We start from the raw sequence: 14,448 nt of genomic DNA, 5'->3' as shown, positions 1-14,448 counted from the left end.
TGAAAATATAGTCCGGGTTCGTGATCCGAACTTAACCTGAACTTTACCCTGATCCCGAACCCCATTGAAGTCAATGGTGACCTGAACTTTTGAGCACTAAAATGGCTCTAAAAAAACATGGAAAGGGCTAGAGGACTGCAAATGGCAGCACTTCCTACACACGTTTTTCACACCTGCCTCTAGGGCCGGGCCTTTTGGTCAGGAGTCAGGACCAGAGGAATTTTTTATTCCTGGCCGAAGGGCCTGCCATAGTATTGCAACATGGCACTAACCTTGCACTTCTTCTTCACTATCCCTTTCCCCACTGTTATGTGTTGTGTGTCTCACGTTTTGTGTTTTTTATTGTGGCGGTACACTTTATTTTGCACAGCGTGATTAGTAGGGTGTAGGTCCTTGGGCCTGTCCCTGAAATTCTTGGGAGGGGGTGGATATGGCCTTCTGGCTTACTTCGCCCTCTCTCATGGGTTCTCTCTTCGGGAGAGCCCCACCTAGTACTTGGGGTGGTCTGTTTCAGCAGACCTGCAAAAGAACGGGGCTGCCTGGTTTCGGCCAGGTTAGCCAGTGTAAGTACCCCAGTCTCTGTTAGGAGCCTTGCTCCCCGGGGGATCAGGGTGAGGGACCATGTGTACACCCTGTGCACTTTTTGTGCTTCACTCGTTTGGTGTGCACATTTTTATGTACCCACGGGCTTAAAAAAAAAAAAAAAAAACAGCTGGTGGTCCTGGTTGTTGTGGCGTGCCGACAAAGCTTTTCCACATTTCATACATGCTAACCCTGCCTTCTGAGGTGCTGGCAGTGCCCTGGCTGCGTTGGCGACGTCCTCCTCCTCTGCCTTCGCCTTGTGCTTCCACTGTGCCCCCGCTGTCAGGTGAGAATGCCACCAGAATTGCTTCTCGACCTTTTGGCTAAGATCAAGTGTAGTATCTGTTGTTATCAGTTATCTGGGTGCCACCCTGCTGTAAACATGGTTCCTCCTCCTAATCCTCCACCTTGTCATCCTCCAGAACTGTGCCCTTGCTGGACAATTGTGTAACTGGCGTTTGTGGGTGCAGGAACCCACCCTCGGAGCCACTTGTGAATGACTGCCCTGAAAGCCTTGGAAATGATCACTGCTCCGGATGCGGAGGCAGTAGTGGATGAGGAAGTGGAGTAGGAGGAGTTAGCAATAGGAGTCAAACTGAAGCGCCCTGCAATCCTCGGTGGTGGAAGGAGATGCTCCAAACAAATTTAAAGGGTGTATCTCACAGTAACATAATCAGAAAACGGGGCAAAATTATTAATTTTCCCCTAAATGGGTGTTTATTGAATAGCAGAATAGAAAAACAGTATCTAAAAGGGTGTATCTCACACGTACATATACAGACTAAGCGGCAATTTAATATCTTTCTTTCCCCTAAATGGGTGTTTATTGAATAGAACAACAGTGTCCAAAGGGTGTATCTCACACGTACAGATACAGACTAGGCCGCAATTTAATATTTTTTCCCTAAATGGGTTTTTATTGAAAAGCAGAATAGAACAGTATCCAACGGGTGTATCTCACAGTAAAATATGCAGACTAGGCCGCAATTTTTTTTTCCCCTAAATGGGTTTTTATTGAAAAGCGGAATAGAACAACAGTATCCAAAGGGTGTATCTCACAGTAACGTATGAATGAAATTTTTTTATTTTTCCCTTGAATTGTTGATTTTTGAATAGCAGATTAGAACACCAGTGTCTAAACACTGTATGTCACTGTAAAATATGAAGGAAACTATTTTTTTTTTTTAAATCCATAATAAGATGACACATATGCACTGAGCTTGCATTACATGGCTGCTACACGCCGCACGCCTAACAGGTTGGATACTGTTGTTGTTGTATTCCGCTATTGAGTAAAAAAAACCCATTTGAATGAAAACCTGAAAAATATTTTTTTCCCCCTTAAATTGTTGATTTTTGAATAGCAGATTAGAACAGCAGTGTCTAAACACTGTATGTAACTGTAAAATATGAAGGAAAAAAGTTTTTTTTTTTTTAAATCCAGATTAAGCAGACACATATGCACTGAGCTTGCATTACATGGCTGCTACACGCCGCACGCTGCCCACCTAACAGACTGATAAAAGTTTTTTTTTTCCTCACTGGGATCAGGTCAGGGCAAAAAGATTGTGCACTGCACCCCCACACAATAACATTGATGTAGATCGCTGTCTGATTAAAGAAGATTCTCCTATTCTTTCCCTGAAAGCAATCTCCAGCCTGCCCCTACAATGATCTCCTATCTCTCCCTCATATCAGCAGCAGCAGGAACCTGACCCTACAGTAGTTAGAGCAGAGTGATGTGCGGCGCTACGTGACTCCAGCTTATATAGGGGCTGGGTCACATGCTGCACTGGCCAGTCACAGCCATGACATTAGTAGGCATGGCTGTGATGGCTTCTAAGGGCACCCTAGTTAAACTCTTGTTGATTGGCTGCCCTGCAGCTGATTTTTTGAAACCGCGCCAAAAGATTAAAACCGCGCCAAAACAAACAATTACTGAATATACAGTAAAATGTTCGGGTCCGTGTCCGGGTACTGAACACCCAAAAGTCTGGTACGATCCCGAACAATACAGTCCGTGTTCGCTCAACCCTATTGATAACCAAAGTTTTAAAACACACACAAAAACTGGGAAAGTTTACTGAACCAAAAGACAATTGAGAACAATATTTTAGTTGCAAAATGCAAAGTATAAATTCCATTAAATGGCTGGAGAATTGGGAAATGGGGGAGGCAGGAAGGGATGAGTGGGAAAGGGAAAAGTAATCAGGCCAAAATTGCTTGAACAATCTTTGTCAGGGTAATTTGCAACCAAAATTTGAAATGCAAGAGAGTCACTATATGCCTACCAGCATGTCCACAAGGTACAGACTTTTTCTGGATTTGGGCTATCTTTAGCCACCAACGTTTCAATTGACATAATTTCGTTAAGTATGCAGGCCCATTCCAACAGAGGAGGGGAGAAGTAAATTTTCAATGATGGGATATACTGTAGCTACCCATGCTGCCGTAAAATCCCTTTTTTTATGTTTTTAAAATGGACCAAGGCATCATTGACAATAGGGCAACCCCGGGGAATGCTTGGACATCAGATACTGTATTTCGATAGAATTATATGAAGTGAATATATTCTCCTAAAATAAAAAAAGCAGGCAGCAACCCCTCCAGACATCATCGAGATATGTGCCTTCCACTTCTGAGCATCTCCAGCACAGGCTAAAGTTGGTACTTACAATGCAGATCTATCAGGGTGTCACAATCGAGGGCCAGGCATGAAGACCATATGCTATAGAAGTAGCAAAATTACCACCAACCAGCAGGATAGGTGCACAGGCAGTCACCCTGGTGAATGACGGGGGCTTACCTAAGGTGCAGAGTCTAAGTACTAACCGGAATTCACCAGAGCTCCTGATGGGGAGGTGAATTTTGCTGCATGTTAGTATCAGGTCGCGGTCCTCATGATCGCCCCACCAGGAGGAGAGCAAGCAGGGGTCCAGTAGTGGATTAGCAGGTAGGGATCAAACAGAAGCAAAGTCAATAAATAAGCCAAAGGTAGATTACGAATAGCTGTAGGTTGGGATCAGGCATAAGCATAGTCAAGGAACAAGCCAAGGGATAACAAGTGATAGCAGATAATTGACAGCAGCAGGGAAGACAGGGAGATACTGCCTGGAGAGAGCACAACAATCTGGCAAACAGTAAGTGTAGTGACATGGCTTAAATCTGAAGTTCATGGGAAGAAAAAAGAGTTCAGGGTTCAAGACAAACAAGGTTCAAGGCAGTATAATTCAAGGATTTGTCCAGGTTGCTGACCAGCATTCGAGGTAGCTCAGCAAGAAGAGACATTTCCTGATACAACAGAGGTTTGGGGGTTCAAATTCAGGCCCGGACAGTATTCTCCTCCTTCCAGGACATCACTCCCCCCCCATATGTCTTAAGGCCAGGTTTGTTTGAAACCTCGGGTGGACCTCTCTTGTTGATCTAGGGGCATGAACGTTCTCTTCAAGCTCCCAAGAATTTTCTTATGGGCCATATCCTTTCCATTGAACTAGATATTGTAACTTGTTCCTAAAGATCCAGGAATAAATAATTTTCTCCATTATAAATTCGTCCTTACCTTGAACCTCAACAGGTGGAGGAGGTGAAAGAATTCTTTCAGAAAAAGGATTTTCATGCAATTGTTTGAGTTGTGTTTGAGTGATATGTGAAAAACAGGGTATATCTTCATACTGTCCGGACGTTTTAAGCGAGAACTGACCAGATTGATTTGAGCAGAAATCTGTAAAGGTCCTACAAATATTTGGCCCACTTCAGCAGATGGAACATGAACCTTCAAATTTTTGGTGGATAACCAAATTTTGTCACCCACAATGTAGGAGGTTACCTAGAATATCTGTCAGCAGCCTTCTTGAGCCCCCTTCAGAGTATCAATCAATTTTTCCCGAATCTCCTGTAATTTGGTAATCTATTGGTAACAGCAGGAATTGGATTTGAGATGAGAAATAAAAACTGTATGATGCCCGTTGTTTAAGTAAAAAAGACTTTGAGAAGTGGAGCTATGTTTAGAATTGAGTGATCAAGAAAAAACAGCACTTGCAAAGAAATAATAACTTTCTTATATAAAAGGAGAAAATTACATACATTAAATGAATAAATAATGAATAATTATTCCATAAATAAAGTGCACTAGTGCTTGTAAATGTGAAGTACAAAATAATATATATATTGTTGGTACTATAAAAGTCCAATAAAATGTGCAAAAAACAGTCCCAAATAGGTGCAAAAACGTGCTGGTGATGCTGCAAACAAAAACTGCTGAAGTGCTAAGGTGCTCCAATATCCAGTGCAAGGTGTCTCAGAACCCCTTCCAGAACCTCACTCACCAGAAATGATGAACCCTCCAATTAGGGTCAAATTAGACTTGAAACTGATGCAAGTACCAAGGGACCACCTCCAGGCTGACTCTATAATCCTGTAACCCCCTGATGCTGATTATTCTGGGCTATGGAACCAACAATTCCTCCACTGGAAGTCTGATTCCCCCAGGCTGAAACTATATTGTTATGGTCTCTTTAAGCCGATTCTGCTGTTGTGCTCAAAAGGAATGAATGGACCGCATAGTGAAACCAGTAAGGTGAGAAGATGTTTTAAATAAAACATTTACTTACAAATGATAGGTGATGATATTGCATATAGGAAAAAGAACTGCCGCTGTCTCACACTGGTTAGTTCTGGGAACGCGCGTGCGTTCCACGGCTACCAGGAAGTGACGTCAATGGCTCTGCCGCACCGGAAATGCGTCCACGCGTTTCACCCTCCCACTTGGGCGTTATCAAAGATGCCCTCTTTGATAACTTCAGTAGCTTAAGGACAGGTTTTAAAGCCCTACCCACGATAAGAGTAAGTTGTGAGAAATCAGGCAGTAGAAGTAGCAGTGAAATCATAAAAATGGAACAGAGTCCGCACAGGCCTAATGCATTATCCTCAATAAAAATCTTTAATATATTAAATACAAAGAAACATACTTACAAAAGTACACTTGTTTTACAGCTTTACAAATAAAACAGCAGCTTTCCATCTATGGTACGACATGCAGCATGACTGATGGCATGTCCCGCAGCACCACTGACTAATGTGTTTTGAGGTTCCCCTATTCTTCAGAGCCTCTGATGCTGCTATTTGTTTGTAAAGCTGTAAAACAAGTATACTTTTGTGAGTATGTTTCTTTGTATGTTACATTTTAAAGATTTTTCCGAGGATAATGCACTAGGCCTGCGTGCCTTCTGTTCCATTTTAACTATTTTAGTGAATCTAGACATCCTCAGTCTATTAAGGGCAGCAAGGCAGTACTTATCCAGATTTTCAAGCACAAAAGCCTAGGCAGGCACCTCTGTTAGGCCCACCTTCGAGCAAAGGAGATTTGCGTTTTGTTTCTTGGAGTAGTATTAGCAGTATAGTAGTGTTGTTGAATTAAATTTTGTCCTGTGATCTGGCTACAGACACAATGGCATTTTTTTACTTTAAAGTAGTGCACTAGACATAGAACATCTCATGGTTGAGTCTAGATGGCAAGTCAAGAGCCATTTGTGTGATGAATCCTGTGCAGTTTTCATAGGCGTGTAGCAATATTTCCAGGCCTGGGGCCTGAAGGTGGGTCTGCCATCAGTACCGGTAACACTTCCAACACGTTGTGAACCCATGTGTGAGAACTGAGACAATGACCATTCCAGCATCTTTGGTTTGTTTTGTTTAATTATATTTAGGGGATGGGAGAAGGGAATGAATGGGATACTCCTTTGGCTCTTCTAGGCTTAACTGGGACTTTGTACAAAGATGCTCACTAATGCTGTCTTGGTGCCAGCTGAATGCCGACCAGCGCCTCCCGAAACTTCAAATGCTGCTTGACTGAATTAGTGCTGGAACCTCGACTTTAACTTGGATTGTTAGCTCAGAAACTCCAGGACCGTAGAACTCTTGACTCCTGATACTTGGTGTAGCTCAAAAGTCACTGAACAGCTCCCTCTAACCCTTCACTGGCTGAGGTAGCTCCTTGTCACTACTTGTGCTGCTGCTACTCTCAACTTTGTACACTTCACACTGTACACTGACTCTTCAGGGCCCAAACTGCAGGTACCCTCTCTAATACTTCAGGGTCCTCTGACTAGGTACCCCCTCTAATACTTCAGGATCCTCTGACCAGGCACCCACTTTAACAGTTAGCTGACCCCTGGATCCCAAGAACTTTCTCCGGAATGGTCCCCTCTGACACTAGGCAGACCCCCAGGGACAGTCCACAGTACTCACGACCTTTGTAGGCTTTCCTGGAACTGGACCCCTCTCTCTCTCCACTTGTTCTCGGCACACCGGTTCCCCTCTGCAGCTCAGCTCCACACTCTTTGGATTCCCAGGCCGCCACCCGGGACACCCGCTTCCTCTGACAGGAGGAGAGACAGCCATATTCTCCCTCCTGGGACTCTGCTTCCCGCCAAAGACGCTGTGTCATGCATTTCTTCAGAACTTATACCCACTACCCGAGAATCCTCTGCAGCAGAATCTGCCTTCTGGGGTAGATACAGGCCTGAGTGTGTCTCTGGTTGGGTTTCCTCCACTGTCCAATGAGAATACTCTTGTGGAGCCAGTGGGGTGACTCCCCTCTCAGCATACACACCTGGGAGACATGACAGCCAGCTGAAATCATGGCCCTGCTGTTAGGCAGCCAAGGCCCACTATACTTTTACCTAGCACCTACCTGTAGGGTGCTACAGGTGATTTTTTAGGTTTCTGTAGGAACTGGTTGAAAATAGAGGTCAAACCAGATGGGAGGTCTTTAAAGGGGATGGACTCTGGTAGGCCCTAAATATGGATGTTGTTTATTCTGCTCCAGATCATCCTAATGATACAGGAAATCCTGATGTTGAACAGTGTGATGGAATTGTGGCAGCCAGTTCCTGTACTCTGGAATCAGCCTGGGAGAGGTTGGTTTTTATAAGGCTCACGCCAAGTCTAGAAGTGTTATAATCCAGGTCAAACCTAGTTGGCAGCAATCAAATATAAGTTTTGAGATCCCAGTCCTCCTAGGTGTCCAGGGCTTGCATTGGAGATCTAGAGTGCCGATGGAACTGGGGAAAGGGTTCCCCACCAATAAACTGGGGGTGACTGGAGCAGGGTGAGCCAGGTGTGTGAGGGAAGGGGCAGACGGCTTGAGTGAGAGGAGGTAAGCCCATTGGGTATATGGTCTGAGGCAGGAAATGCTCTCATCAAGTTCTGCACTCCCAGGGATGGTGCAGCAAAGATGGAGGCAGGTGAGGCTGGAGAGTGAGGGGCCCCCTTAGTGCATTCTGCTGTTCGCGTGATTGAAGCAAGATGGTGGAAAAGGGACCAGGTACCAAGCTGAAACCACTATGAGTGAATGCTGGCTCCTAGAATGGGGTGGTGGTGCCAGGCTGTGGTTGATGTGTTGGGATGCAGGAGGCGAGCCTGCTGCCATATCTGCTTGATTCCGCTGAGATCACACGGTGGTGCTGGGCATACAGGGAGCTGATCTTACCAGGCTGAGACCTGGGAGGTTGCCAAAGAATTCAGAAGCTTTCTTCTCCCCATTGTGCCCGAGGGTAGGATGGAGGAACCCATAGGTGCGCGCAGCCTATTGCAGTAAACTACACACACAAATCAGGGATTTGCTTTAGGCCCAAACAACATTTCTTTTCACAATTGATCTATATTTTCCAAATACCTTAACAACTGTCCATAATTGCATGTTTAGTGAATATACCCCTCCCTCTTCTTTGCTCCTATAGAGATGTACAGGATAGGGTGAGCTTGAAGCCAGGGGCAGCCAGAGGTGGTAGATTGAGGGTCACAGCACAGTACACCAGCCCCCAGCTGCTAGACAGGAACTCCCAATGCCAGCAAAGACAAAAAGAATTTAGATGCAGCACTGCTCCCAAAATAGAATGGATTACTACATGTGTGAAGTGCAGTGGGCTCGGCACACACTTACGCCCTTTATGATATGTCACTGGTGCATGGTTGAGCATGGGTTGAGCACATCCCAGGCGCAACCATATGGAGGAACCCTAAATGTGCCCAGGAGAGCAGGAGAGGGAAGAGCGAAAAGGGAAACATGTCTTACTCCGCAATCGGCGAGCCAACTCCCAACATGTACAAAAGAAAAATTCCCCTTTTTGTTACTTTTTGAAGTTCTCAGATATTTATTGACTCAGTCAGACATAGACTGAGTCTGTTCAAATCAGCTAAAGTCTTTTAAACATTCAGCTTAAGGCCCCTTTCACACGGGCGGACCGGTAAGATCCGCCTGTCAGTTTTTTTGGCGGATCTGAACGGTCACCCCCTGCATCTCTATGGGGCATCGGATGTCAGCAGAGACATGTCCGCTGACATCCGATCAGATTCATGAAATCTGGATGGTTGGAAACCCTATTTTCCATCCGTCCAGCAGTTAGGATCGGATGAGAACAGACAGACGGTCCATTCCCATCCGATTCCCCCATAGAGATGCATGGGGACCTGACAGCTTTGTCTCCGCACACAGCACGGAGAACAGCTGTCATCCTCCTGCTCAGTGGGGGATCGGCGGATCGATCCGCCGCTGAGAAAAACAGAGTCCTTTCGATGGACTCCATGTAAGAAAGAGCCCTAAGTCTTTTAAACATTTAAGTAAATAAAAGCAAATAAGGACTATAAAAAGAAGGCAACTTTACCTTCAATTTTGCTCACAACGTCAATGTTCAAATTCTGTGCAACAAAACACTTAAATAAGCCAGTGGCGTTTTGCAATTCATTGACAATGTAAGACACAAATTAACTCTTTAGATACAATCTACCTAAGATACATTTAGGGGAAAAGGATATACAGTACATTTGAAGAAGGGAACACTTTGCCAACTGGTACCGCATGGAAGTGGATCTGTTAAGTTTGGGCTTGTTTGAAAGCCAGTGGCAATATTGAACAGGTAGAGAGAAGAATACATAATAGTAAGTATCAACAAATCTGGAAATTTTCTGGGCACTATAAACTTGAAAATTGCTCCTGAAATAAGAGTATATCCCATTTGAGTCAATAATATGATGCTAGCATACACGCAAGGGCAGATTCCAGACATTAGATTTTCATTAGTAGGACTGCAGACAGCATTGAAGGCTGAAATACAAATTTTAGTTAACTAACTTTCATTACTTTATTTATTGATTAAACAATACCTGCAATATGCGACGAACATATTTTTTTTTATAAAATATTTAATATGTTTATTTATTGTATCATTCAGGATTTAATGTGAATCATTTGGACATTGCACCTCGCTACGCCAGTATTCTCATGGGTATTTCCAATGGTGTTGGCACTCTGTCAGGCATGGTCTGCCCCCTCATTGTAGGAGCCATGACAAAACACAAGGTATGGTGATGATACTACCAACTGCATAGCTAAGGACTCTGCTATTGCTTAACAACCCCACAAAGACAAGGTTAACCATTTTATGACCCTGAGAATGCCATATATTGTGTCCTCGCCTCCTCGGCAACATGGCAGTACCCATCTTTTTAAACAGAAAGCTGTCAACTGTGCCTGTCCATGGAAATTGCTAAGCAGCCAAGGCCACAGGTTTGCTACCACTCTGCAATAACCCAGTAAGTAAGAGAGAGGGTGGAGCAGAATCTCAGGTTTGTAGTTTTAATATATGTATGGAATGTTAGAGGGCATTTATAATGACTTCCCAGGTAAAGGGTACATTTGCATTGGTCACTAATAGTAAAGGAAAAAAACAAAAAAAAAAGTTGAACAACAACACAGGAAATTTGCACTGACCACCAATTAAATGGGGGTATGCAGACTAGCCATGAATGTGAACACTGATATAACAGAGGCATTTGCAATGTTGACTTATATATAACTATAACAGGGGAATTTATGCTACCACCGTTGACAAGGGACATTTGTTAGAGGGGAAAGTGGGGGGGGGGGGGCTCAATCTATATGCCGTACTGTGTGTTCTATTTTCTGAACTGTTGCACTTTGTATGATGTCACATACTCAAAGACTGCTGGACTCTGTATAATGTGCTGTTCATCACATATTCTGGGTTGTACATTTTTGTGCAAGATATTGTACATTGCACACTCCTGACCAGTGCATTCATTACAATGCACTGTACATTACATATTCTGGACCACTGAACTCTGTACAACAGGCTGTACAAATTCACACTCTTGACTACTTTGCGCTATACACTGTGCTGCATCTTACATAATCGGAATCACTGCACTACACATATTGTGCTTCATGTCACACACTCAAGGCCAGATGTATGCTGTTTTATGTGTATAATTGAAAAAGGAAACATTTCTAGAAATTAACACTATAACTACAATATGTACATTGTTTTTTAACCATTCTTTTTTCACTGTACTTTTCACACCCAATGTAGACCAGAGAAGAGTGGCAATATGTCTTCCTGATTGCATCCCTTGTTCACTATGGCGGTGTCATTTTCTACGGCATCTTTGCTTCGGGAGAAAAGCAGCCATGGGCTGAACCAGAGGAAACCACTGAAGAGAAATGTGGTTTCATTCATGAAGATGAGCTTGCTGAGGAAGGTGAAGATCAGCCTCAAGGCTATGGTGGTGGCTATGGTAGTTATGGTGCCACCCAGACCACTAATTTCTCCAATGGAGGCTGGCCAGCAGAATGGGAGAAAAAGGAGGAGTTCATCCAGGACCAGGGCAAGGACCCCTATTTATATGGGACGGCTGCAGAAAGGGACTTGTCTTGAAATTAAAAATATACAAATGCCTAATAAAATGACAGCAATGTCTAAACTTCAACTGAGGATAAGCAAGAATCTAACAGAGGTGGCTGGTGTTGCCATGTCTCTCCACTTCACGTGATCACGTGGTTTCCTTTTTATTGTTTGAATACATCATTACATACCATAAAGGGTTGAAGGCAGTGCCTATAGTGCCCCCTTCTTCAAAATTGCAACTTTTTCTGTGGTGTCCAAGGGCCCATTCTGTTTCTAGTATCAGTAATTTGCTTGTTGCTTGTGTAGGTTGCCACAAGGCTTGTGTCTTGAAAATGTTCATCACTTGTATAAGTGTGTAAGCAATAATGGATGAGTGTGTTTTATCATTGATATTGAACACTAAGTTGCAAATGTATACTTTCTTGTGAGATGTTGTTTATTTATACTTGTTAATGAACCAGAAATGAAACCATGGACACTTCCATGGGCACACACCTCTCCAAGCAAGGCAAGACTGCCCAAATAATTATAACATTGCTTTGTCTCTTCTATTTATTTTCTAAAGAGGTTTAATTAAATAAATATTATATAAATATAAGTATGTATAAAATATATGAATTCAATATATATCTATAGTAACATGTCTCCTTGTTAGGAGACATAGGGTTATGTATAGTGCCCATGGCAGGCCCATTGTCTGTATGTCTTCAATTTCTTTTAAGCCAGGGTAAATATCACAGTAATTGGATGATCAGTGAAATACATTTGCTAACATGGTGGATGCTGTCATTTTCCAGTCTTGGGGCTTATTTTTGTGATTGGCGTAATTGACAAGGCACCTTTTTGTGTACTGTTGTGTGCTTGACAGTAGTGGGTCAATCCATGGCATGCAGCATTATCCCTTGGACCGACATAATGACAAACATTTAGGACATCCATAACTGTCTTCCTAGGTTTCTTTCACTTTCCACCTGAGTTAGCATCCCCATGTCCAGAGAATAAGTGCATTACTTTACAGTCCTGTGTGTGGCCTCATAGCGCATTGCAGTAAACTTAGAGTAAATTGTACCCTCAGCAAAAGTCTTTTCTTCATTAATACATACCAAGCATTTTGGATTTTCATGCCAAAGCCCTTTCCGGACTTTTCTGACCTTAACAAAGAAGACAGCTGTCAACCTGTAATGCCATGTAAAGGTCTCCTGTTCCCAGACACAACATTTAACCTCAGCATTTAGGCTGCTGATAACACAAATTGCTTTAAGGATTTGTCTGGACATTAGGAGGACCTTGCTGTTGGCATAATTTTTGTTGTCATCAGCCAAACCCAGTACACTGTATACATGAAACTGACATCAGAGGGGAAACTGGGGCTGAAAAAGTATAAGTTCTCTGGGAGGGGTAATGGTCTTGAAGTTAAAATGAGCTACTTTAATATGTGCAGTAACTGTACATAATAAAATATATTCCAGTTCACAATGTGATGATTCGTTTTTTTTTTTCACTTATCTTTAATTTGATCAGCATGATAAAACTATTTGGAGAAATGTACTTTTAGTAGCCCAGTATAGGCACTGTACACTATATATACCCATAAAACTACAACACAAGGAGGCTTATTATAGAGCATAGAGTTATATCAACCAGTAAAATATTAATGCAGTCCAGGAAATATTAAAGCTGGTAGAAATGCCATAAGGTGATACATTTGAATATAAGCATAAGCAGATTCAGTATTTAATAAGGCAGACCTGCAACCATTTGTTATATACAGTATATATCTTATTTGTGGGAAAATATGCAATATGTTCTAAAGAGATGGACCAGTAAATGTCTGCTCTTTTTTTTTTACAAGCACAGGTTTAGATTCATCAGTCGTATAATGCAGAGCAATTGATAGGCTGATTGTGACAAGGAAGGTAAATAAAGTAGGTGTGGGTTTTGTTTTTTGTAAAGCTGCTTGTAGATAGTTGTACTGTAGAATACCACCCAGTGCATCCAGCAAAATTTGAACATTCCCAAGAGACCACAATGGATACTTAAAGAGAACCTTTCCTCCTCACATTAGGTGCCATAAGGTGCCAGACTTTGAGCAAGGAATGACTGCATTAATATTAATGGTACATAATGATACATAATATTCCAGAATAAATAGGGTCATAAGTAGAAACAAACAGCTTTATCTAATGTGTATCTACAGGCAGATCTTTTTTTCCAAGTTTTGTATAGAGTATGGTTCGCCTAAAACATTTCTCTAACTTTTTGTTTTCTTTTTCCCCTTGGGGAGGTTTCCCTTAAACGGTGTTGTGATTTCCCCCGAAGGAGCCGCTTGACATGTTGGGTCCCCTTGTTCATGAGTCCATTACTCCGTGAATAGCAACATACTCCCCAATACACCTGGTGGGTGTGGGAAATTTATTGCCAATGCCTGGATGTACGCCCCTATGGCCATCCTCCCACTGCTATTGTATTGTGTATTGTTTTCCTGCCATCAGAATACAATGATCACTGCTAGCAGTTATAGCTGCCAGCAGGGATAGCATTCCGTAGGCAGGTTGTAGAAAAACTCAGCAGGCTGGTTGTACTGAAGTCGATTGATAGACAATAGTGTGAAGTAAATTACAACTCAATAAACAACAGAGTAGAAGAACAGTAATCAAGTTTCACTGTAAAGATGAAACAATTTGAGAGACATACTGCAAAGAATAAACAAGGGCAAGAATGTACTGCAATCACAATCATAGGTATAAAACACAACCGCTTCTGCATTCTATTCTGGGTAACCCTAACAGAGGTGGAGATATAACACACTGTCAGTTCAACAGTCACCAGCAGCCTACCCTACTCTTTCTGCTGGCCAGCTCAATGGGGCCCAAAACGTAAGGTTGGTATGCTTTGCTTTATCATTACACCAATGCTGCATTAAAGAGGCAAGTATGAATTTTTATTATTTTGAAAATAAATCCCAAACGTGATACTAAACACACACTGCTTAATTTATAGTGTCCCTTCTATTTTTGTATGTGGCTTATGGAAATGTAATTATTGAATAAAAAAAAAAAAAAAAACAACCAAGTACCCTTTTCCTAACCGATATACAGCTGTCACATGACCAGATCTTTCCCAGCTTGCCTGTAGGGAAACATGAGCAGGAGGAGCTTCTAGT

At 42.6% G+C, this 14,448-nt stretch overlaps 1 protein-coding gene across 1 annotated transcript in view; it reads left to right on the top strand.

Moving 5' to 3' along the window:
- Positions 1-11,881, top strand: part of SLC17A7 (solute carrier family 17 member 7) — a 349,008-nt gene extending 337,127 nt beyond the window's left edge. The window contains exons 11-12 of the mRNA XM_082273561.1: positions 9,813-9,940; positions 10,971-11,881. Coding sequence (XP_082129687.1) covers positions 9,813-9,940; positions 10,971-11,315 — 473 coding nt within the window. The 3' untranslated portion in view covers positions 11,316-11,881. The remainder of the gene's footprint in view (positions 1-9,812; positions 9,941-10,970) is intronic.
- Positions 11,882-14,448: the final 2,567 nt, after the last annotated feature.

Source organism: Pelophylax lessonae (assembly GCF_965119305.1).
Source record: "Pelophylax lessonae genome assembly, chromosome: 12".
NCBI classification, from domain to species: Eukaryota; Metazoa; Chordata; class Amphibia; order Anura; family Ranidae; genus Pelophylax; species Pelophylax lessonae.
The sequence above is the reverse complement of the archived record's forward strand: the minus strand, read 5'-3'. Positions and strand labels throughout refer to the sequence as shown.